Source organism: Lagenorhynchus albirostris, chromosome X (genome assembly GCF_949774975.1).
Source record: "Lagenorhynchus albirostris chromosome X, mLagAlb1.1, whole genome shotgun sequence".
In the NCBI taxonomy this organism is placed as follows: domain Eukaryota; kingdom Metazoa; phylum Chordata; class Mammalia; order Artiodactyla; family Delphinidae; genus Lagenorhynchus; species Lagenorhynchus albirostris.
The window spans coordinates 71,561,624-71,582,318 of record NC_083116.1 but is presented as its reverse complement, the minus strand read 5'-3'; the positions used below and the strand labels follow the sequence as shown (position 1 = coordinate 71,582,318).

At 42.2% G+C, this 20,695-nt stretch overlaps 2 protein-coding genes across 7 annotated transcripts in view; both read left to right on the top strand.

Annotated features, from left to right (window-relative positions):
• On the top strand, positions 1-13,751 carry NONO (non-POU domain containing octamer binding). 4 transcript variants are annotated; one of them, XM_060137885.1, is made up of 13 exons: positions 145-244; positions 926-982; positions 5,645-5,804; positions 6,941-7,134; positions 8,371-8,672; positions 9,566-9,661; positions 9,857-10,053; positions 10,398-10,482; positions 10,912-11,014; positions 11,129-11,153; positions 11,595-11,634; positions 11,863-11,972; positions 12,707-13,751. In XM_060137885.1, exons 3-13 carry the CDS (start codon positions 5,654-5,656, stop codon positions 12,721-12,723), a joined length of 1,320 nt encoding a protein of 439 aa, XP_059993868.1. In that variant the 5' UTR covers positions 145-244; positions 926-982; positions 5,645-5,653; the 3' UTR covers positions 12,724-13,751. The 4 variants fall into 4 exon arrangements, with proteins under 4 accessions (XP_059993867.1, XP_059993865.1, XP_059993868.1 ...); XM_060137881.1 differs by lacking the exon at positions 11,129-11,153; XM_060137884.1 differs by lacking the exons at positions 145-244; positions 926-982; positions 11,129-11,153 and adding an exon at positions 1-94.
• A 559-nt stretch (positions 13,752-14,310) lies between these two features.
• The window catches only part of ITGB1BP2 (integrin subunit beta 1 binding protein 2), a 32,675-nt gene continuing 26,290 nt past the window's right edge, over positions 14,311-20,695 (top strand). For 2 of the 3 annotated variants that reach the window (XM_060137811.1, XM_060137812.1), the window contains exons 1-10: positions 14,311-14,449; positions 14,706-14,755; positions 14,845-14,901; positions 14,979-15,124; positions 16,001-16,095; positions 16,202-16,260; positions 16,403-16,473; positions 16,593-16,692; positions 16,963-17,076; positions 17,321-17,383. In XM_060137811.1, the coding sequence (XP_059993794.1) occupies positions 14,386-14,449; positions 14,706-14,755; positions 14,845-14,901; positions 14,979-15,124; positions 16,001-16,095; positions 16,202-16,260; positions 16,403-16,473; positions 16,593-16,692; positions 16,963-17,076; positions 17,321-17,383 (819 nt within the window). In that variant the 5' untranslated portion in view covers positions 14,311-14,385. Of the gene's footprint in view, positions 14,450-14,705; positions 14,756-14,844; positions 14,902-14,978; positions 15,125-16,000; positions 16,096-16,201; positions 16,261-16,402; positions 16,474-16,592; positions 16,693-16,962; positions 17,077-17,320; positions 17,384-17,744; positions 18,153-20,695 lie in introns of those variants that run through there. The other variant, XM_060137810.1, reaches the window with a different exon arrangement.

Below are 20,695 nucleotides of genomic sequence, written 5' to 3'. Positions count from 1 at the left end.
ACACGAACTCAAGTCTTTCGCATTCGGTAGCCAATAAGATCGAAGAAATCGTGGAAAACCGATTCCGCCTCTGGAGATAAACGTTGATTGGCAGGTAAGAAAACCAATAGAGAACGCCACTTTGTAGCCCTTGGGAGCCACAGAGCTCCGTCGTCTGGTTTCCGGCGGTCGCGCGCTCTTTTCTCGGGACGGTAGAGGCCGTGTAGCGTCGCCTTTACTCTGAGGAGAAAACAGTCGGTAGAGGGTGAGTTTGGGGACGACTTAGTTCTTGTTCGAGAGGGGAGTAGGATTTTTCGCGACAGTCGGTGAAGATAGAGGCGAGAGCGAGGCTGGGTTTGGAGGGAGTTGGGCCGTTCGTTCCGAGGCCTCTTAAGGCCTTGTCCCCGCCGCCACACGGCCTCCTCAGCCCACCCGCGGAGGCCCATCGCTCTCCCCTCGCCTCGCCTTCGGCTCTAACCTGGTTCCCGTTTCCCTTCCCGCCTCTTTTCTTTGTGCGACACATCTTGGAATCTGAGCCCTGTCAGTAAGTTCCCCGGCCCTTGAGCCGACCTGGGCCTGAGGGTGTGGGGTCTATTATCCGAGAGCCCTGAAGTCGCGGCTGCAGGAGGAGGCGCTTTGTCGGGTGCTCCTCCTCTCGACCTCTTGAGGCCATTAATTCCGGAGGAGAAAGCGCCCCCCCTCCCAGCGATGTTTTTTTGTAGAAACTCTTAGCTGGGAAGTTCATCTGCTAGTCCAGACCTCGCCGCTTTCCTAGGCAGGTTCCTGGAGGCTTTTTTTTTTTTTTTGGTCTTGTTGCCTAGCTACTCGACCCATCTATGACATCACTTTTTAAAATGAAAATGAATGTTATGGATTTTCTATTGGGTATTTTACATTTGGAAAAATTATTGTCGAAAGTTGATGCTTTTCTTTGTGTTCTTAACAGAGAAGTCGAGGTTAGAGAGGACTGGGAGGCACTTTGCTATCTTCGGTGGAAGTTGAGGTAGGTGTAGGGGGTAGAGTTGCCAGATGAAATACAGGACACCCCGTTAGATTTGAATTTCACGTAGGCAACAGATTATTTTTTAGTATACGTTGCATGGGACTTATACTAAAAATCATTCATTTTTTAACACCTGAAATTCAAATTTAACTGTAGTGTGTTTTTATTTGATACGTCTGGCAACTGTAATGGGAGGGTGCTGGTTGCACTTACATTGTTTCTTTGTCCAACTTCTTATTACTAAAGGTCTTAAGAGACTCTTAGGAAAGGACCTTACCATGCCAGTGCCTCCTACAGCTTTCAGGCTGGTCCACATCCAGGCAGCCATCTCCGTCTGGTAGATTTTTACTAGATTTACCCCCGCAGTTTCCACTAAAAAAGTTGATCCTTTTCCTGAAAATTAAGGGGACATTTATTTAGATTTCAGATATATGTGATGTAGTGTTTGGTCTGTACCTGAACAACATTTGTGCAGTTGTGTTGCAAATAGCACCAGTTTTTCTAACATAAATATGTGTTTTCTCTCAAGAAAGTCCATCAGGGTTAGACTTAAGGGCAGATAAGTAGACAGAAATCCTTACTAATGATCTTTATGCTGTGTTCTTTTCTCAGAGGCCCAGTGGTTAGGGGGCAGTGAATTTATTACCAAGATACCTGCACATACTTACAAATTATATTGGTGGTCATCATCAGAAGTACATTATAGGGACAACACTTACTGAGTACTTGCTACTTTGTGGGCACTGTTTTAGGTGATTTATACAATATTTAGTGTTCACCGTTGAATGCCTGCTTGGGAAATAAAAAACTGAAGGGAAAGATTATAAAGATTGGCAGTATGGAGACATTTATTCAACACAAAGGTAGGCAGTTTGGTTGTAAAAATATTTTTGCTAGAATGCAGAAGAGCAGGGGAAGAATGTAATTGATGACATTTGTCTAACTGGAGCACCCACCATATGTAGAATTAAGGGTAGTGGTTGCCAGCAGGAACAAGTGACCTCATTTAGTCAAAATAACCAGCCCTGTGAGATGGATGTTACAGGTGAGGAAACTGAGGCTCAGAAGTTAAGTGACATTTTAGTAAGTTTTTTGGATTCTGAACTCTAAAATCAAGGTGAGCTTGATTACACAGTTTGTAGCATAGGGATGAGTATGAGCTTTAGAGTTCAACAGACCTGAGTTCTACTCCATGCTCCATCACCTTTTTGTGTGACCTTGGATGTGCATCAGTTTTCTTATTCAGAAGAATGATAGTTATGAGCATTAAATGAGATAATACGGACTTAGCACAGTGCCTGACATATAGTGGTCAATAAATATCTGGTATTATCATCTTAACTACCAGGCTACACTTTCTAAAACCAAAAATAACCTCCCTTGAAGTAATTCTAAATGGTTTAGGACATCCCAGTGCTCAAGATCATTTCTACTAAGTTGTAAAATGGCTTTTTTTGAAATGGAGTGGTGAGGTGTGGTTAGGATGTAAATATAGAGTTTTTAATATTTCAGTTTTGAGTGGATCGCTATAAGGATTTCTGTTAACATATACATTGTGGGTTCCTGAATGGGATGCAGGGTATTGAGGCTGGGGCCACTGACTCTTATATTAAAGGCTGGAGGAAAAAACAAAGAGGCTCCTTGGATTCTAGCCAGAGGTAAGAACTAGTTGGAGAAATGGCTGTGGATAATTCAAGTTTCTGCTGTAGGCCACTTTGAGGTCAGGGGAATGGAGGTGTTTGATTCATGGGATTCAAATAGGAAAAGATCTGGTTCTAACGCCCACTTACCTATCCTCACCTGTAGCTGGAGTAGACTTTAAATTTTGTAGGAAATTTTTAATTTCCTACTTTTATATCTTGTTTTTAAAAACATTTTTTAAGGTATCCCATTTGCTGTGAAACTGGTACACTTATTCATGGTGCTTAAAGTTGTTACACTATGTGGCAAGAGTCACAAAGGCATTTAATTATTCTATTTTTAAGAATTTATCCTAAGGAAATCAACAGAAAGCTATAAGCAAGAAGGTATTTATTTCAGCATTTTAATAGGAAAAAGCTGAAAACAGCCTAAATGTCTCATAGGGAGTAGTTTAGTAAATTAGTGTACATCCAATTGGACTTTATGTAGCCATTAACAAGTATAATTAAGTTGACACTATAGAAATGGGGAAAGGGTGAATATACAACAATGCATTTATGATTACAGTTTTGAAATGATAGTGTATGTTTTGAAGGTAAATAAGCAAAAATGGAAATTGTGGGAGGAATATTTAGTCATGGAGGTGCCCCAAGATTTAGCTGTGAGCATTGTTTATAATGGTGAAAAGTTAGAAACAGCCCAAGTGTCCCAACACAATAGGGGCTTGGTTGACAGCTGAATACTTTGTCTGCCAACAGTAGAAGATTTAGTGACATGGAATATACCATTTAGAATACATACAAATGTATAAATCAGTGACTGAAAGGGTATACCAAAATGTTAACAGTGACTTTTGTAGTGGTGGGTCTTCGGGGTTTTCTTTATTTTTATTTCTACGTTTTCTATGTTAAAGATGTATTTTGTACCTTATTAATGAGAAACAAAAGATTAATGAAATGATACAAATGAGAATTCAAGTCTTGGCTTGAATGTCAGGTTTCTAGTGAGGCTAACCTCACAGGTCTATTTAAAATTGCAATCTTCCCCCTTCCACTCCCTGTCCATTTTTTCCCCCCCTCCACCCCCTTTTCTTTATTTTCCGCTACACTTAACCTCTTCTTAAGTACTGTGTAATTTAATTATTATATATATTGTTTTCTCTCCCTGGAAGGCTATCACTGCTGAAGGCAAGAATCTGCTTTGTTCATTGAGGCATCCCAAGCACCTAGAATAGTGCCTAGCAAATAGGAAGCATTCAGTGAATATTTGTTGAATGAATAAGTTTAAAAAATTAGTAAAAAAATTATCAATCTACAAGCAGGACAGATTTCATTTTTGCCCACCTTCTGTTTCTTATCTACATTCATGCATTTAAAAAAACACTTCCCCTCTTAAAGCATCAAACATTTTTCATGTTTACATGGTCTTTGTAATTTTTAATGCTGTGTAACATTCCATTGTATAGATGTACCACAATTTATTAAAAACACTGCCCCTAATTTTGGGTACCTAAGTCATTTTTATCATTTTTGTTACCAGAAAGCCCATAACAGTGAGTATTTCTTGGATGTAGTTTTAAATTTTAAAATGATATTCTTAGGATAAATTACTGGAAGTAGAATTCCTGAGTTAAAAGAATAGGAACATCTTGATAGCTCTTGTTACCTATTGTCTTATGAAACAACTTTTGGATACAGAACTTAATTGCATTGATGTTTTCAGTTTTGGTGGGATATGATATAAAATGTATTAGAAAGTTTTTATACACATAGAAGTATTCTTATATACCCATAATCCAAAATCAACAGTTATTAAGCCTTTGTCACATTTTTTTTTGTCTGAGGAATATAATTTCTTTTAAAGGAATCATGTTAATAATAGAGTATTCAGGGAAAAGGTCCTTTTCTGCATCTTTCCTTCAGTTAAATCTGACTGGAGGGTCCTGTGTTGAGGGGAAAAGATTCAGGATTGATTTTGCCCTTTAATTTACTGGAGAACTGCCTTTGGATGAGGAAGATGGTCCTCACTTTGTTAACCTGATCCATTAGGAAATTTCCATTTTAAAACCATCAACTTTTGTTGATTCAGTCTGGATTATACCAGGAGTTTTCATTTAATTTTATGCTGCCTTTTTTTTTTTTTTTGGCCACACCTGTGTGGCTTATGGGATCTCAGTTCTCCAGCCAGGGATTTAACTCAGGCCACAGTAGTGAAAGCCCAGAATCCTAACCACTAGGCCACCAGGGAACTCCCTTATGTTGATTTTTAAATGACAGAATTTAAGATTTTATGATTGTATAATTTTGTATTTGCTGCTTTTATTGCTTTGGTAGTCGTTTATTTTTCCATTGTGATTAATAGCAGTATTTACCTAGTGTTTACTATATGCCAGTACAGAACTAGTGTTTTCACATACTCATTAATCTTTATAGCTACTTTGAGAGGTAGGTATTTTTATTATTCCCTTTATAACAGCTTAAGAAACTGGTGCAGAAGTAATTTACTAAGTAGTACATGGCTAGTAAGTAAGTATTAGGACCATGCTTCAAATCTAAGTATATCTAACTCCACAGCCCATACTTTTCCTGCTGTTCATTCCACAGTATCTACTGTAGGCTAGGACTGCAAGGTACCAGAGAAGAACAGGACTTATTATTAGTCCTTGTGATAACTAGAATCTGTTTTAGTCATTGTGTTTTAAAGTGTGCTTTAATATTATGATAAGGCCAATTTTTAGGGAGTAGATTCTTTTGGGAAAGTAGTTTCCTATTAATCCATATAGTTATTGAACTGGAAGTTTCCTCAAGTCATTCTAGTGCAAGCTGTTCTTATCTAGTACTTGTCTAGTTTCTATGTACAACATAACTGCTAGTGCTGGTGGTTTTTAGATTTTTGAATTGTACTCCTTTGCCATACTTGTTAAAAATAATACCAAAGGTGATTAATGACATACAAGTCATCAGGAAGATGGCTGATTGTGCTCTTAGCACTGAATGTATTTGACCTACCGTTTCTTTTTAGGGTGCAAAAATGCAGAGCAATAAAACTTTTAACTTGGAGAAACAAAACCACACTCCGAGGAAACATCATCAGCATCACCATCAGCAGCACCACCAGCAGCAACAGCAGCAGCCACCACCTCCACCAATACCTGCAAATGGGCAACAAGCCAGCAGCCAAAGTGAGTACATGCTAGGTAGTGGGGTAGAAATAGGTCCCTTCTTGGGAATAGTTTCTGGATTTTTAGATTAGATTCTTGGGATTATAAAGTAATGGGCCTTTGTAGCACACCTTTGTTGTTCTTTTCTCTATTTACCTCTTAATACTTAGGATAGAAAAAGGCTGATTCTCTGAAATAAGGAGCAGACATGTAGGACAGCAGTTGAGTACAGGTTGCTTTGCTGCATTGGCACATTCTGTTGCTAGACAGATGGCTGCATGCTTTACCTCAGAGCTTGGTTCTTAGAGGTAAGCATCAGATGACTAGTACATAGAGAAAATATAGAAAAGGTCTTTAAGACTTAATGGAGAAGAAATCTGGTATTAAGTATTATATTTTTATCTTGGGGCCTGTGCCACCCCATTTTTTTTAAAAATATTTATTTATTTATTTGATTGCACTGGGTCTTAGTTGCAGCAGGCAGGCTTCCCAGTTGTGGCATGCGAACTCCCAGCCTTGGCATGCATGTGGGATCTAGTTCCCTGACCAGGGATCAAACCTGAGCCCCCTGCATTGGGAGCCTGGAGTCCTGTACACTGTGCCACCAGGGAAGTCTCTGTGCCACCCCATTTTTAATCAGAGTAAAAGGTCTTTAAAGGTATGTTTCCATCCATTCAGCAAATTTTGAGCACCTGTTGTGTGCCTCTAAGACTACAACCAACCTCAACCCTCTTTTATTTCCAGAGATTCCTACAAAGAATACTCTTTCCTAACTCATTCTTTTCATTCCATTACCCCAAGCCTGAAAGAATGGGAACTGTTAAGGTTATGAAGATTAGTGAGGGATTGGGAAATGGAACAATTATGTTTTAAATGTAAAAATCTGATCTCTTCTGATCTAGGGCTCCTTGACTTGCTTAATTTTCTCTTTCTGTCTCTGAGTTAGTCCGGGGTGGCTCCTGGCCCATAGTAGAGTTGTTAAGAAGTCTCCCCAGATCTCTGCCTACTGCTTTCACATTCTAAGGTGCAATTTACCGATAAGTGGTTAGTGGATAGATTCCATTGGGAAATGGTGTTTGACTTCTCTACAGCAATTATATTGCCCATCTAGCGGCAGTTGTAACTCTTTGAGAATGTGACTGTGTGTCTTCTCTCAGATGAAGGCTTGACTATTGACCTGAAGAATTTTAGGAAACCAGGAGAGAAGACCTTCACCCAGCGTAGCCGGCTCTTTGTGGGCAATCTTCCTCCTGACATCACTGAGGAGGAAATGAGGAAACTATTTGAGAAATATGGGAAGGCAGGCGAAGTCTTCATTCATAAGGACAAGGGCTTTGGCTTTATCCGCTTGGTGAGCAACTGTGGGCTTTTAGAGCATGTGCTCTAAAAGGTGGGGAAGCTGGGCAATGATGGATATGGAAAGTTAGGCAGTAGAAATAATTCTCAGATGATATTAAAAGCTTATAGTTACAGTTGGCGGAACAGGACAAAAATGCAGATTTTATTTTAATTTTTCCTCATAGGTTTTTGTTTTGTTTCAAGGACAACATAGGTTTATTTGCCTAGGACTCTGGGGATAAAGTATGCCCTTTGGAACTTTTTTTGTTTTAATTCGGAAATTTCAAACATACAGAAGTGGAGTGAATAGTATAATGAACCTGCATGTACTCGTTACCCAGCTTCAGTAACTATCAACTCATAGTTAATTTTGTTTTATCTCTACCCTTCTATTTACTGCTCCCCACAAATATTTTAATAAATTAGCCTTTTTTCCAAAAAAAAATGAAAAAAGGTTTTTATTTTAGTAATGATCAAGGTTTATATAATTTATTTCCAAAGCCCTTACACATATGTTATCTCACTTAAGATTCGTCAAAACCTTGAGGGAACAGTTTTATTTGTATCTATTTTTTAAAAAATTTTAAGTGTAGATCTTTTAAAAAAATCTGATTTGATTTAGGAAATTTGTTTAAGTGCATGGGGGAAACGTTTCTGGGCATTATCTATCTCCATAAATGAGGGACATAATGTGCTAGCAAGATCACTGGATGTTACGGTCAGAACTAGTCTTCATTCCAGATCTACCACTAACTATATAGGCAAGTCATTTTTTCTAGGGCTCAGCTTCCTCTTCAGTAATGTGGAGGGTCCCATCAAGGTCTGTGGTTCTAAAGAGGCCTCTTGTAGGGCATAGTGATTCTGGTTAAACTTGTATGTAGCTAGCAAAAATTAAAATAATTCTGGCTGCTGTATTTTAAGGGTAGGCTTTATGATGGTCATTCTTGTCCAGATGATCTGTTAACACTTCAGGGAATAGCCTATGATACCAGTGACCATGTAAGTGGTATTAACTCTAGAATTTCCAGTTGATATATTGCAAGGCCATCAGAGAAATTAGGCTAACCAAAGAGTTATCTGAAACACCTGACTCCATTCTTCCAGTTCTATCCATGTTTCTTTGTATGCTTGTTGCCAAGGGTTTTTTGGGTTTTTTTGGAGACATTGAGCTATTCTTCTTGAGGCTCTTGATGGCTGTGTACGTGATCTTTGTCCAACTGAGTTATTCTGACTTTCCTCTGCTTCCTAGGAAACACGAACCCTAGCAGAGATTGCCAAAGTGGAACTGGACAACATGCCGCTCCGTGGAAAGCAGCTGCGTGTGCGCTTTGCCTGCCATAGTGCATCCCTTACAGTCCGAAACCTTCCTCAGTATGTGTCCAATGAACTGCTGGAGGAAGCCTTTTCTGTGTTCGGCCAGGTGGAGAGGGCTGTAGTCATTGTGGATGATCGAGGAAGGCCCTCAGGAAAAGGCATTGTTGAATTCTCAGGGAAGCCAGCGGCTCGGAAAGCTCTGGACAGATGCAGTGAAGGCTCCTTCCTGCTAACCACGTGAGTGAGGGGTCATTTTCAGAAACATACCTTAAATGCTACTTCCTTCTGTGGTCTGGGGAGCTAGCCTCTAAGAACCATGTTCCTGTGTTCATTTAAAGACTTTTGATACAATTCAGCTCTAGTAGAGTTTTCAGTGTACTCTTAAATTAATGGAAATGGTATGAGGATTTAAAAATAAACCTTTGCAGTCTTTCAGTAGGTTGTCATTTAATCAGTGTTAAGTCTCCCCTTATGGTGAAGTTTTAGAACTCTAAAAAGTTGTTTTGTGCATGTAGCATCTCTCTTAGTATTTACCCCAAGTCGTTACCTTGAGTTCTGTAGATACCATATATAAAGGCTGCACTTGGAACGTCCCTGATGGCCCAGTGGTTAAGAATCTGCCTGGCAATGCAGGGGACATGGGTTTGATCCCTGGTCCGGGAAGATCCCACGTGCCACGGAGCAACTAAGCCCATGCGCCACAATACTGAGCCCACACACCACAACGACTGAAGCCCGTGTGCCTAGAGCCAGTGCTCTTCAACAAGAGAAGCCACCGTGATGAGAAGCCCCCACACCACAACGAAGAGTAGCCCCTGCTCACCGCAACTAGAGAAAGCCTATGCGCAGCAGCAAAGACCCAATGCAGCCAAAAAAATAAATAAAATTTAAAAATAAATAAATAAAGGCTGCACTTAAGTCCTCCACCTACTTAAAGACTGTATTCAGAGATCTGAAACCTGACTCTATCCTGTCAACCCCAGATTCCACATGATGCCATTAAAAGGGCGTGGTTACTTAGGACTGGGTATAAAAACCCCTTCAGAAGTATGTTTAATTGTCCAGTCCTGACCCCTAACTAGTTCACTGTGCCGGTATAATTTGATTAACACTGAGCGTCTCTCTCCCAGATTTCCTCGACCTGTGACTGTGGAGCCCATGGACCAGTTAGATGATGAAGAGGGACTCCCAGAGAAGCTGGTTATAAAGAACCAGCAATTTCACAAGTATGTGGTCCTGATAGATTCCCTGTTAGGTATTTGCCTGTTCTTAAGGAAGCTTGTAAAGAGATGTGTAAAAGAGGCACATCTTTGCTGTATGTGTTCACTGGCAGCCATCGTCTTGGCCCTCAGGAGGAATGTAGTGTTTTGTTGGGAAAATCTTGGACAAAAGTTTTAGTAACCTAGGAACCTTGTATATAGGGAGCGAGAGCAGCCACCCAGATTTGCACAGCCTGGCTCCTTTGAGTATGAGTATGCCATGCGCTGGAAGGCACTTATTGAGATGGAGAAGCAGCAGCAGGACCAAGTGGACCGAAACATTAAGGAAGCTCGTGAGAAGCTGGAGATGGAGATGGAGGCTGCTCGCCATGAGCACCAGGTCATGCTAATGAGGCAGGGTGAGTATCGGCCTGTAAGTCTTATAACTAGAAGAAGGACAGAGTAACTTTTTTTCAGGAGTTTCTTTATCAATCAGTAGAGAAAGGCCTAAACTTCAACTTTTATTCTCTGAAATATTTTGTTGATCTTGGTAGGCAAATGAGCTTGGAGATGTGGCAGAGGATACTGGATTCTGTGGAGAAGGAAATAATAGGTTTGACTTCATTTTTGGAATCTGGATACCTCGGATGGCCACTCAGGGATTAAATATCCCCATTGCTTTCTGGATCTATCTTTATGGAAAATTACTGGGCCTATATGAGGATCATGAAGAATACGCTCAGTCAGTCTGTTGTTTTCATAGATTTGATGAGGCGTCAAGAAGAACTTAGGAGGATGGAAGAGCTGCACAACCAAGAAGTGCAAAAACGAAAGCAGCTGGAGCTCAGGTAACTCTTTTCTCCAACCCTTTTTATCTGACAACTTTAAAATGTAATGTCTCTCTCCTGTTTCCTACCACCATGCTACCTCATGCATTTGTAAATATGTTGGCAAATATTTCCTGGCTGCTTCTCAAGTTCTCCCTTTAGATGGGAGATGTTTCAGGTACCCATGGTTCTAGGAATTCCTGGGACTGCGCTAAAGAGGAAAGCAGCTGAGTGCTGGTCTTAAGAGACTGGCTCCTTTGGGAAAGAACTTTTTTCCCTGAAGGACACATCTGGGTTGTTTTAGGGCTGGGCACATTTAACAGTGAGTTTCCTGGAGAGCTATGATAGTTTTCAGTAGGCTCTTGATCTCCTTGGCTGAGTCCCCTATTAAGATAATCTGTTCGAGTTTTGGAATGCCTCTGCTTAAATATCTTGGTGACTTCTCTGTAGGCAGGAAGAGGAGCGCAGGCGCCGTGAGGAAGAGATGCGGCGGCAACAAGAAGAAATGATGCGACGACAGCAGGAAGGATTCAAGGGAACATTCCCTGATGCGGTATTATCTCCCATGTGCCCATGATATGAAAAACTCATCATGAATTGTCCATTAGGACTATTAAAAACACACTAGGCTATGACCAATTTTTCCATTCTATGACACTCCTTATAGAAAGAAGCATTCATAGGAAGGAAAGGTAAGGTTTGAAGAGGAGCTCTTGCCTCACAGGCAATTTAGGATGAAAAGCTGGGAGGCCATTGTATGCTGTTTAAACTCAGTGACTGCAGGATCAGATAGACCCAGTCCTGTAGCAGCCTTGACTGGTCTTCTGATGTCCTTGGCAGCTGTACAGGTTGGAGCCCTAGAAGAAATCAGCTATGTCTCTCCTTTTCTTTCATCTTTCCTTCTGTTCCTAATAGGAAACTCTGACTTGTGTCCTAGTAGCTCTAATCTTGAATTCATTGTACAGCTGTAATGAGTTCAAGGAGCTGTTGTTGATGTTCTTCCTCAGCTTGGTCTCAGTGCACTTAGGATGTGTTATCACTGTCTACTTCCCTTAGTATGTGGGCCTCAGTGGATTGTGGTAGAATGAATGCAGTGCTGTCGTGGACTGTCTTGAGTATTTTTTGTTTTTCAGAGAGAGCAGGAGATACGAATGGGCCAGATGGCTATGGGAGGTAAGGACTTAAGGGGTTAATGGCTCTGATTTCCTTTTTTGTCTCGTCTCTGGTAAACTAGGTAGCTTCTCCTACCTAGTCCAAATTTAAGAGGCTTGACATTTCTGGGAGCATCATTTTGGTGGGAGGGTAACATGTCTTAGCCCAGAGATCTTGAATTATTTCCTTTGGCATAGAAAAAGACTGACAATCTCTGTCTCCTATACTGATCACACTGCTCTGCTTTAGGTGCTATGGGCATAAACAACAGAGGCGCTATGCCCCCTGCTCCTGTGCCAGCTGGTACCCCAGCTCCTCCAGGACCTGCCACTATGATGCCAGATGGAACCTTGGGATTGGTAATAAACTGCAGGGCCTTATAGTAACTCTAAATGGTAATAGGAGGAGGAAAGACTTTGCCTTCGTGATCCCTGGGCCTGCCACAATTTTGCTACAGATAACAGTTTTTAGGATCACTGTTATCCATGAAATATTACCTCAAGATCTTTGTTTGGAGTCTTGTGCAAACCCAGTCTCAGACTATATTTTACCCAGGAGTTAAGCAAATAACTGTCTGACTGGGTAGTCTTGATTGACTGTTCAGTTGCTACCCTGGGTGAACAGGTTCTTCTTTGGAGGGAAGGCAACGAAGGCTAGGCATTATCACATAAAATAGATGTGAGTCCAAAAGCTTTATGGCTCATACAATCCTGAGGTGGTTTTAGTTCTACTGTCAAAATGTTTCAATTAGATAGGCTTAAGGTTGCTGAAGAGTGATGGCCTGCCCTCGTCCATATACCTGGTTCAGGAAAAAGGACTTGGCTAGCACTTATCCAGCCTAGGAATTTAGTATGTAATATTGCTTAGCATGTAGAAATACGAATAAAAAGTTAAAGGTAGGATGGTTGGGTAGGACTGTATTTCAGGCTACTTTCCTTTTAGGGATAGCCACTAGAGTTCTAAACAGGCTTGGTCAACCCTACCATCAGGAGCCTTGAATAGTTGGGTGGAAATGGCCTCCGGGGAGGGACTACAGATGGGTGGGAAGCTAGGGCATAGGTTCTATTATAACATTGCTCTCTTTCTCTTTAAGACCCCACCAACAACTGAACGCTTTGGCCAAGCTGCTACAATGGAAGGAATTGGGGCAATTGGTGGAACCCCTCCTGCATTCAACCGTGCAGCTCCTGGAGCTGAATTTGCTCCAAACAAACGTCGCCGATACTAATAAAATTGCAGTGTCTAGTTTCCCAAAACCCTTAAAAGAAGGACCCTTTTTGGACTAGATGAATTCTACCCTGGAAAAGTGTACTAGGTGAATTCTACCCTGGAAAAGTGTTAGGGATTCCTCCCGATAGTTAGGTCTTCCCTGCCTGTAGTACTCTAGGGAGTATGCTGGAGGCAGAGGGTAAGGGAGGGGCGATATTTAACAAATCAGTTCTGTGTGGTATATCCTTTAACTAACCAGTTCTGTGTGGTGCATTCCTAAAGTCTCATGTGATTGTTGAGAGCCTGAGGGGCGGGGAGCCATGACAAAATGGATCCAGTTAGGGCCATTAATCTTAATCATTCCACTCTTTGTCCACCCTGTTCTATTTGCTTTCTTGTCCTTACACCCCCCCATCCCAGAGACACTGCCACATATACCACAAAAACCAAACATCCCCCAATGACCTTGGCCCCATTGCTCCATTCACTCCCAGGTGGGAATTCAGGCAGATGTCCACAGAGGTCACAGGCAACATACATACGGTTCTGTTATATCCCATATATTATGCCTTTGTGTCCTAAGGAAGACATTTTCTCTTAGAGATTTTCATTTAGTATATCTTTAAAAAAACTTGTGTTAAACTTACCTCCATCTTTTTCTTGGGTAAGGACAACTCAGAAATGGCCCTTTTGTGTCTATGATATTGCTGTTCACAGCTTTTCTTGATAGGCCTAGTACAATCTTGAGAATAGGGTTGCTGTATGCTGAAGGTCAGACAGTAGCTCTTAGCTTTGCCTATCTTAGGTAGGTATGCTGTGCATTTTTTATTGGTGTACCATGATTGATTTGTCCCTGATACCTTTGGAGTTTTTCTGAGAAATGAAGTAATGCAACATCAACTTATTAAAATACATTTTAAGCCTTTTAATTTTCTGTGCTGTTTTTGAAGGGGCAAGGAGGGAGGGGAGTTCTGTCTCAGATGAGCACAAGGCTATAAGAATAATCCTTTATGACCTTTTGCTTAAAGTATTAATCATCTATCCAGGCAAACATGGGGAGGTTGGATGCATGCTATGACTGAAATGGTTGACAAAGATCCGGGGCTATTGGTGGTACACAGAAGTAATGAGGATGGGAGGAAAGCTGCTGCTCTGAAAGGGAGAAAATGGGCTGGAGGAATTGGGATACCTTCAAGCTGGGAGGGGGCTCAAAATTGGTATTCATTTCTGAGCAGCTGCTGGTATGTCAGAGGCTTGGAATTGGCATGGTAAATCTAAAACCGTCTCAGCAGTGGTTAGCTGACCTCACCCAAGTTCCAAGCCCTACTCTGCTTGATCCTTTTTTCTTGAGCCTCAGAGCTAAAATGTTCCTGAGCTCTTTCCTATTGGCTGGGCAGACCAATTGAAGTTCCCTTGCCCATGTTAGGAGGTGTACGCCTCCTGAACTAAAGATAGAAACAGCTGGCCCTTCCAGGCAGCTAAAAGCCTCCAGACTAAGAGGTGTTCCCCACTCGGCAGCCAGACTCCTTGAAACACCCTTTCAATAATTCTACCAACGCCTCCATGTCTCTACTCTGCCGTAACAAAGGCTGTGGGCAGCACTTTGACCCCCAAACCAACCTTCCTGGTGAGTAATCCTGACCTTGCCAGGAGCTCTGTGAGTGCTGGGGGAGTTGTCAGCTGTGGGCACTCTGTTAAAGGAAGAAAGAAAAGAAAAATTTAGTGTACCTGCCATAGTTAATTGGTCTGAGTGATTTTCAGTCTTCACTGATTTTTTTTACATCATATGGAAAGACTGTAAGCATATAAACCTGGAAAAAAGGTAAGAAGTGATGTTTGGTATAGTATCTTTCCTTCCTTGATCCTTCTACCGGTATCCACAGATTCCTGTTGCCATCACCCTGGGGTCCCAATCTTCCATGATGCACTTAAGGTGAGGAATAGGCAAGGCGGGATAGCAAGAGCATTTCGCAAAAGAAATACAGCCAGGAATCTAAGCTGAGCTGGATCTCTTGTTATCAGGGTTGGTCCTGCTGCCGGAAGCGAACTGTAGATTTCTCTGAGTTCTTAAACATCAAGGTAAATTCTTTACTTCCTGGGATTCTGCCCCTAACAGAAGGATTCTATCCCTAATCCTCTCTCCTTATCTGTACTAGGGCTGTACTGTGGGACCACACTGTGCTGAGAAGCTCCCTGAGACCCCTCAACCTGAGAGCCCTGCCACAAGCAGTTCACTTCAGGAGCAAAAACCTCCGAATACGATTCCAAAGTCAGCAGAGACTTTGCGCCGAGAGAGGCCCAAGTAAAGAGGAGGGAGGTCCCTGGGTTTTTCCTACATTAACGGAGCTTACTAGGGGTGATTAATGGGTCATTGAGGTTTGGGGACTAGTCACTAGAGGTGTCAGGAGACCCAAGGGTCAAGGCTTGGTGTATCTTTGGTGCCTTAGGTGAAATTTGTGTCCGGAAATAATGTCCTTTGTGCTAAAGTGGTACGGGGTGATGGGATAGGTATTCTGTGGGGGTTTTTTGTTTTGTTTTTTTGGGGGTTTTTTTGGCCGCTCCGTCTGGCATGTGGGATCTTAGTTCCCTGACCAGGGATTGAACCCGTGCCCATGCAGTGGAAGCACAGTTAACCACTGGACCGCCAGGGAAGTCCTGGGATAGGTATTTTGAATCAATAGAGTAGATAGCCTCTCGTGAATACATACTTAGTTATAATACAAGGGGGATTGTTGAGAATGACTTTTTTTCTTTTGGAAAAGAGCTTTAAAATAAGGTTTGCATCAAGAAAAGGATGTAGTAGTATTGGCAGCCAGGAGACTGCAGAGAAGAATAAGTTAATTTTGTGGAAATAGTATGAGCAACAGAAGAAAGTCATATTAGGTCTATAACTAATTAGATGAAGAAGAAGAGGGGATGATGCAGTTCTGCAGAGAAATATGGTTGGATTTAGAGCAACTGAATAGATGGGCAAGAGGAGCCCTGGAGAATTCCCCAGGGTTCAAGGATTTGGCATGTCCACAGAGAAGAAAATTGGCAATGGGGTTGCTACCCATCTTCTCTAACCCTGCTCCACTTTCACCAGACTTCTTCGATTCCATTACCAGTGGTGGGAAGGTTGGCGCTGTTGATCACGGTTAGTGGGTCAGGACGAAATCACCCCACCCATACTCCCTAGGTCAGAGTTGCCTCCAAAGCTGCTTCCGCTAAATATATCCCAAGCCCTGGGAATGGCACTGGAACAGAAGGAATTAGACCAAGAACCTGGAGCAGGTAAGTGGGTCTTTAGTAGGACAGGCTTCACAGGCAGGAATTTAGTGAAAGTGGCAATTGGGTGGAGGAAATGAATAGGGTTCCTGACTCTGTTTCCTTTGCCCAGGACTTGACAGTAGTCTGATCCAGACTGGTGCCAGCTGCCAGAACCCAGGATGTGATGCTGTGAGTGAGAGTTTGTGGAGGACTCAAGCATGTGGTTGAGAGATGCCATGCCTGAGGGATAACTGGGTATAGATATGAGGCTGCATAGGGTACATTTTTAAATGACCCAATTCTTTTCCTGATTCTCCTTTATCTGTCTTAGGTTTACCAAGGCCCGGAGAGTGATGCTACTCCATGTACCTACCACCCAGGAGCACCTCGATTCCATGAGGGGTGATGGAGGGGACTGGGTGGGCTGTGAGACAGGTTTCTCCCAATGTTGACCTTAAGATGGAAGTGGGGGCTTGTGGGGACGGGAAAGGAGAGTCAGTTGAATTCTATTCCTACCTCAGGATGAAATCTTGGAGTTGTTGTGGTATCCAGACCCTGGATTTTGGGGCATTCCTGGCACAGCCAGGGTGCAGAGTTGGTAGACATGACTGGGGGAAGCAGGTAAGTCCCGACTTTCCTGAACTCTTGATTAGAACCCAATTCCAAAATAATTTCTTCTCCCTGTACCTCATGGCCAAGCTCTGTATCTTCTCCCTTTTGCATGGACCAAATAAGATTCTGCTCCTTATCCTTTACCAGCCCAGTGGTTTTGCAATATGGGGTAGTGTTAATCTTTCTGACACTCTCTGTCTCTTCTCCACATATACCATGAGAACGCCCCTTGGGTTAAGAGTTCATTCTTACCACCCACTTTTCACGTCTTCTTTTTAGCTGCCAGCGTCTTGCCGTCATGATTGGCACCAGACAGATTCCTTAGTAGTGGTGACTGTATACGGCCAGATTCCACTTCCTGCGTTCAACTGGGTGAAGGCCAGTCAAACTGAGGTGAGGAACGTCTGATGCTGGATGGGAAGCCAGTGAATTGGGTGATATTATAATCTTACAGGCAGAGTCGTCGTAGGCAGTAAACATGTAGGCTCCATAGTCCTCTGAGAGGAAGGTAGAGCTGTTAGGTCAGGGTTATCTGGCTGACCCGTGGATGTAGGGATTACACCACTGGCCTGCTTCTCTGTCGTAATTGTTCTGACCTTCTGGGATTGTTACTACCCCTGTAATTCTTTTCTCTCAGCTTCATGTCCACATTGTCTTTGATGGTAACCGTGTGTTCCAAGCACAGATGAAGCTCTGGGGGGTAAGTGAAGATAAGGGGGCACAGGAGGGGGAGGCAGATGGGGTAAAAAGAAGGGCCAGGCTGGAATGAATAGAGGGTGTCTTGAGGGAAGGAGTTGTAGTGGGAAAGTGGAGGTTTTCTCTTCATTTGCTTTGATATTCTCTCTCTCTCCCTCTTCCTCCCTCTTTTTCTCCCTCTCCCCCCCCAACTCCCCTTTCTTTCCTCTTTCTCTCTCTCCCTTACTTATTTCGTCCCTATATTTTTCCCCACCTTGCATTTTTTATTTTTCTCCCTGTCATTCATCACCATCCTACCCTGACTCCAATCCCTTTGATTTCCTCATTTTCTCTTCTGTGTTCCACTATCTTTCCCTCCTCCTCAGGTCATAAACGTGGAGCAGAGCTCTGTCTCCTTGATGCCATCTCGGGTTGAAATCTCCCTGGTCAAGGCTGACCCAGGATCCTGGGCCCAGCTGGAGCACCCCGATGCACTGGCTGAGAAGGCTAAGGCAGGGGTTGGGCTAGAGATGGATGAGGAAGAATCTGAGGATTCAGATGATGACCTGAGCTGGACAGAGGAGGAGGAAGAGGAGGAAGTGATGGGGGAGTAGTGACACCAGACAGTCAAGTGTCTAGATAGGACCTCAGTGACTCCCTTAGGATCTCAGAGACCAGGATATGGTTGGCCATGTGGTGTCATTGAGCAGCAGGAGGCAGAAGGAGGGGAGAACAAAAGTGTCCCAACCATTCTGTTTTTTTCCCTTAAATAAATCTTGTATTCTGCAGTTTCACATAGTGTCGTTCTCTCACCTCACTATCTAAGATTGTATTCGTTCCCTCCAACTTCCGTGTGTGTGCAACACACATGTGTGAAAAAAGCACATGTAATCAATTCTTCACAACCACCAAGTATTTACTGAGTACTTACTATGTGCCCAGTTATATGTTAGGTGGTTTAGAGGTATCTGAGAAACAGAAGACTCATTCATTCCTCTCAGGAAAATTGTAGTCAGGCTGACAAGTCAAGGCTCTACATGAGATAATAATAAACATTATCAGGTAGTTTAACTGAGTGCTAAATTGTGCAGTACAGTTTTGAAAAGCTGTAGGAGTTGAGAGAATGGAGTGATTAATGTGGACTGTAGTAGAAAGGGAAAGCTCCATGGAAGAAGTACATTTTTTACGGCTTTAATTAGATACAATACACACCCCATACAATTTGCCCGTTCAAAGTGTAAAATTCAGGGTTTTTTTTTTTTAGTGTACTCAGAGTTGTACAACCACAATCAATTTTACAATGTTTTCATCACTCCAAAAATAAACTCTGTACCCATTAGCAGTCACTCCCAGTGTCCCCCCCAAACTCATAGCCCTAGGCAACCACTTATCTACTTTCTGCCTCTGTGGATTTACCTATGCTGGATATTTCATATGAATGGAATCATACAATATGTGGTTGTTTGTGACAGGCTTCTTTCACTTAGGATGTTTTCAAGGTTCATCCATGTTATAGCATGTATCAGTACTTCATTCCTTTTAATGGCCAAATAATATTTCACTGTGTGGATATACCACTTGTGTTTATCTCTTCATCAGTTGAGGTATATTTGGGTTGTTCCCACTTTTTGGCTATTATGAATAACGCTCCTATAATAATGCTCCCATGCATTCATGTTCCAAGTTTTTATGTGGACATATGTTTTCATTTCTCTTGCATATATACCAAGTGTAATTGGAATGTAATTTCTGGGTCAAATGGTAACTTTTAACTTTTTGAGGAACTGCCAGACTGTTTTCCAAAGAGGCTGCACCATTTTACATTCCCACCAGCAGTGTATGAGGGTTCCAATTTCTCCACATCCTCAATAACACTCTTGTTACTTGTCTTTTTTTATTACGGCCATCCTAGTGCGTGTGAAGTAGAATCTCATTGTGGTTTTACTTTGACTTTCCCTGATGGCTAATGATGCTGAGCATCTTTACATGTACTTATTGGCCATTTTTGTATCTTATTTGGAGAAACGTCTATACAAATCCTTTGCCCATTTGTTAATAGGGTTGTTTGTCTTTTTATTGAGTTGTATTTTAAAAATATATTCTGGAGACAAGTCTCTTGTCAGATATATGACTTATAAATATTTTCTCCCATTCTCTGTGTTGTCTTTACACTTCCTTGATGGTGTCCTTTGATACGCAAAATTTTTTCATTTTTATGAAGTCTAATTTATCCATTTTTCCTTTGGTTGCTTATGCATTTGATGTCATATCCTAGAAACCATTGCCTAATCCAAGGTCATGAAAATTTACTCCTATGTTTTCTGAGAGTTTTATAGTTTTAGCTCTTACATTTAGGTCTTTGATCCATCGAGTTAGTTTTTGTATGTGGTACGAGGTAGGGGTCCAACTTTACATTTTTGCATATGGATATCCAGTTGTCCCAGGACCATTTGTGGAAGAGACTATTCTGTCCCCATTGAATTGTCCTAGCACCCTAGTTGAAAACCACTTAACCATAAATGTGAGGGTTAAGAAATATATTTTGAATGGAAATTTGAAGAATGAGAAATTTGGATAGATATGGAAGAGTAGGGAGAGCCAGGCTTGGGTAGGAAGTTGTTCTATTTTACTTTTTGTGTTTTATTATAAATTCCAAAGCAATACATATTGTCACTGTAAAAGACTCAATGCAGAAGTATATGGAGTAAGAAGTAAATGCTCCTCTTCAGATTCTCTCCAAGCTTAGTCCTTTTGCTGTTTGTAACCACTGCTAACATATCAGAGGGTATTGGTTCCCCAACCAGGGATTGAACCCATACCCCCTGCAGTGGAAGCGCAGAGCCCTAACCACTGGGCCACCAGGGAATTCCCTCAGAAGGGTATGTTTAAGCAAGGGAACAAAAAAGTCAAGTGAAGTGTCGCTAGATTGGCAAGAGCCTAAAATGCTAGATCAAGGATTTTGAACATGATTTAAAAGAGTTAAAAAGGCATTATAGGCCTTTTTTTTCTTTTAATTGATTTTTGGCTGCGTTGGGTCTTTATTGCTGTGCACGGGCTTTCTCTAGTTGCGGCGAGTGGCCGCTACTCTTCGTTGCGGTGCAGGCTTCTCACTGCGGTGGCTTCTCTTGTTGCGGAGCACAGGCTCTAGGCGTGCGGGCTCAGTAGTTGTGGCTCGCGGGCTCTAGAGCACAGGCTCAGTAGTTGTGGCGCATGGGCTTAGTTGCTCCATGGCATGTGGGATCTTCCCGGATCAGGGCTCGAACCCGTGTCCCCTGCCTTGGCAGGCGGATTCTTAACCACTGCGCGACCAGGGTTTCTTTTCTTTTTAAAAGTAGAT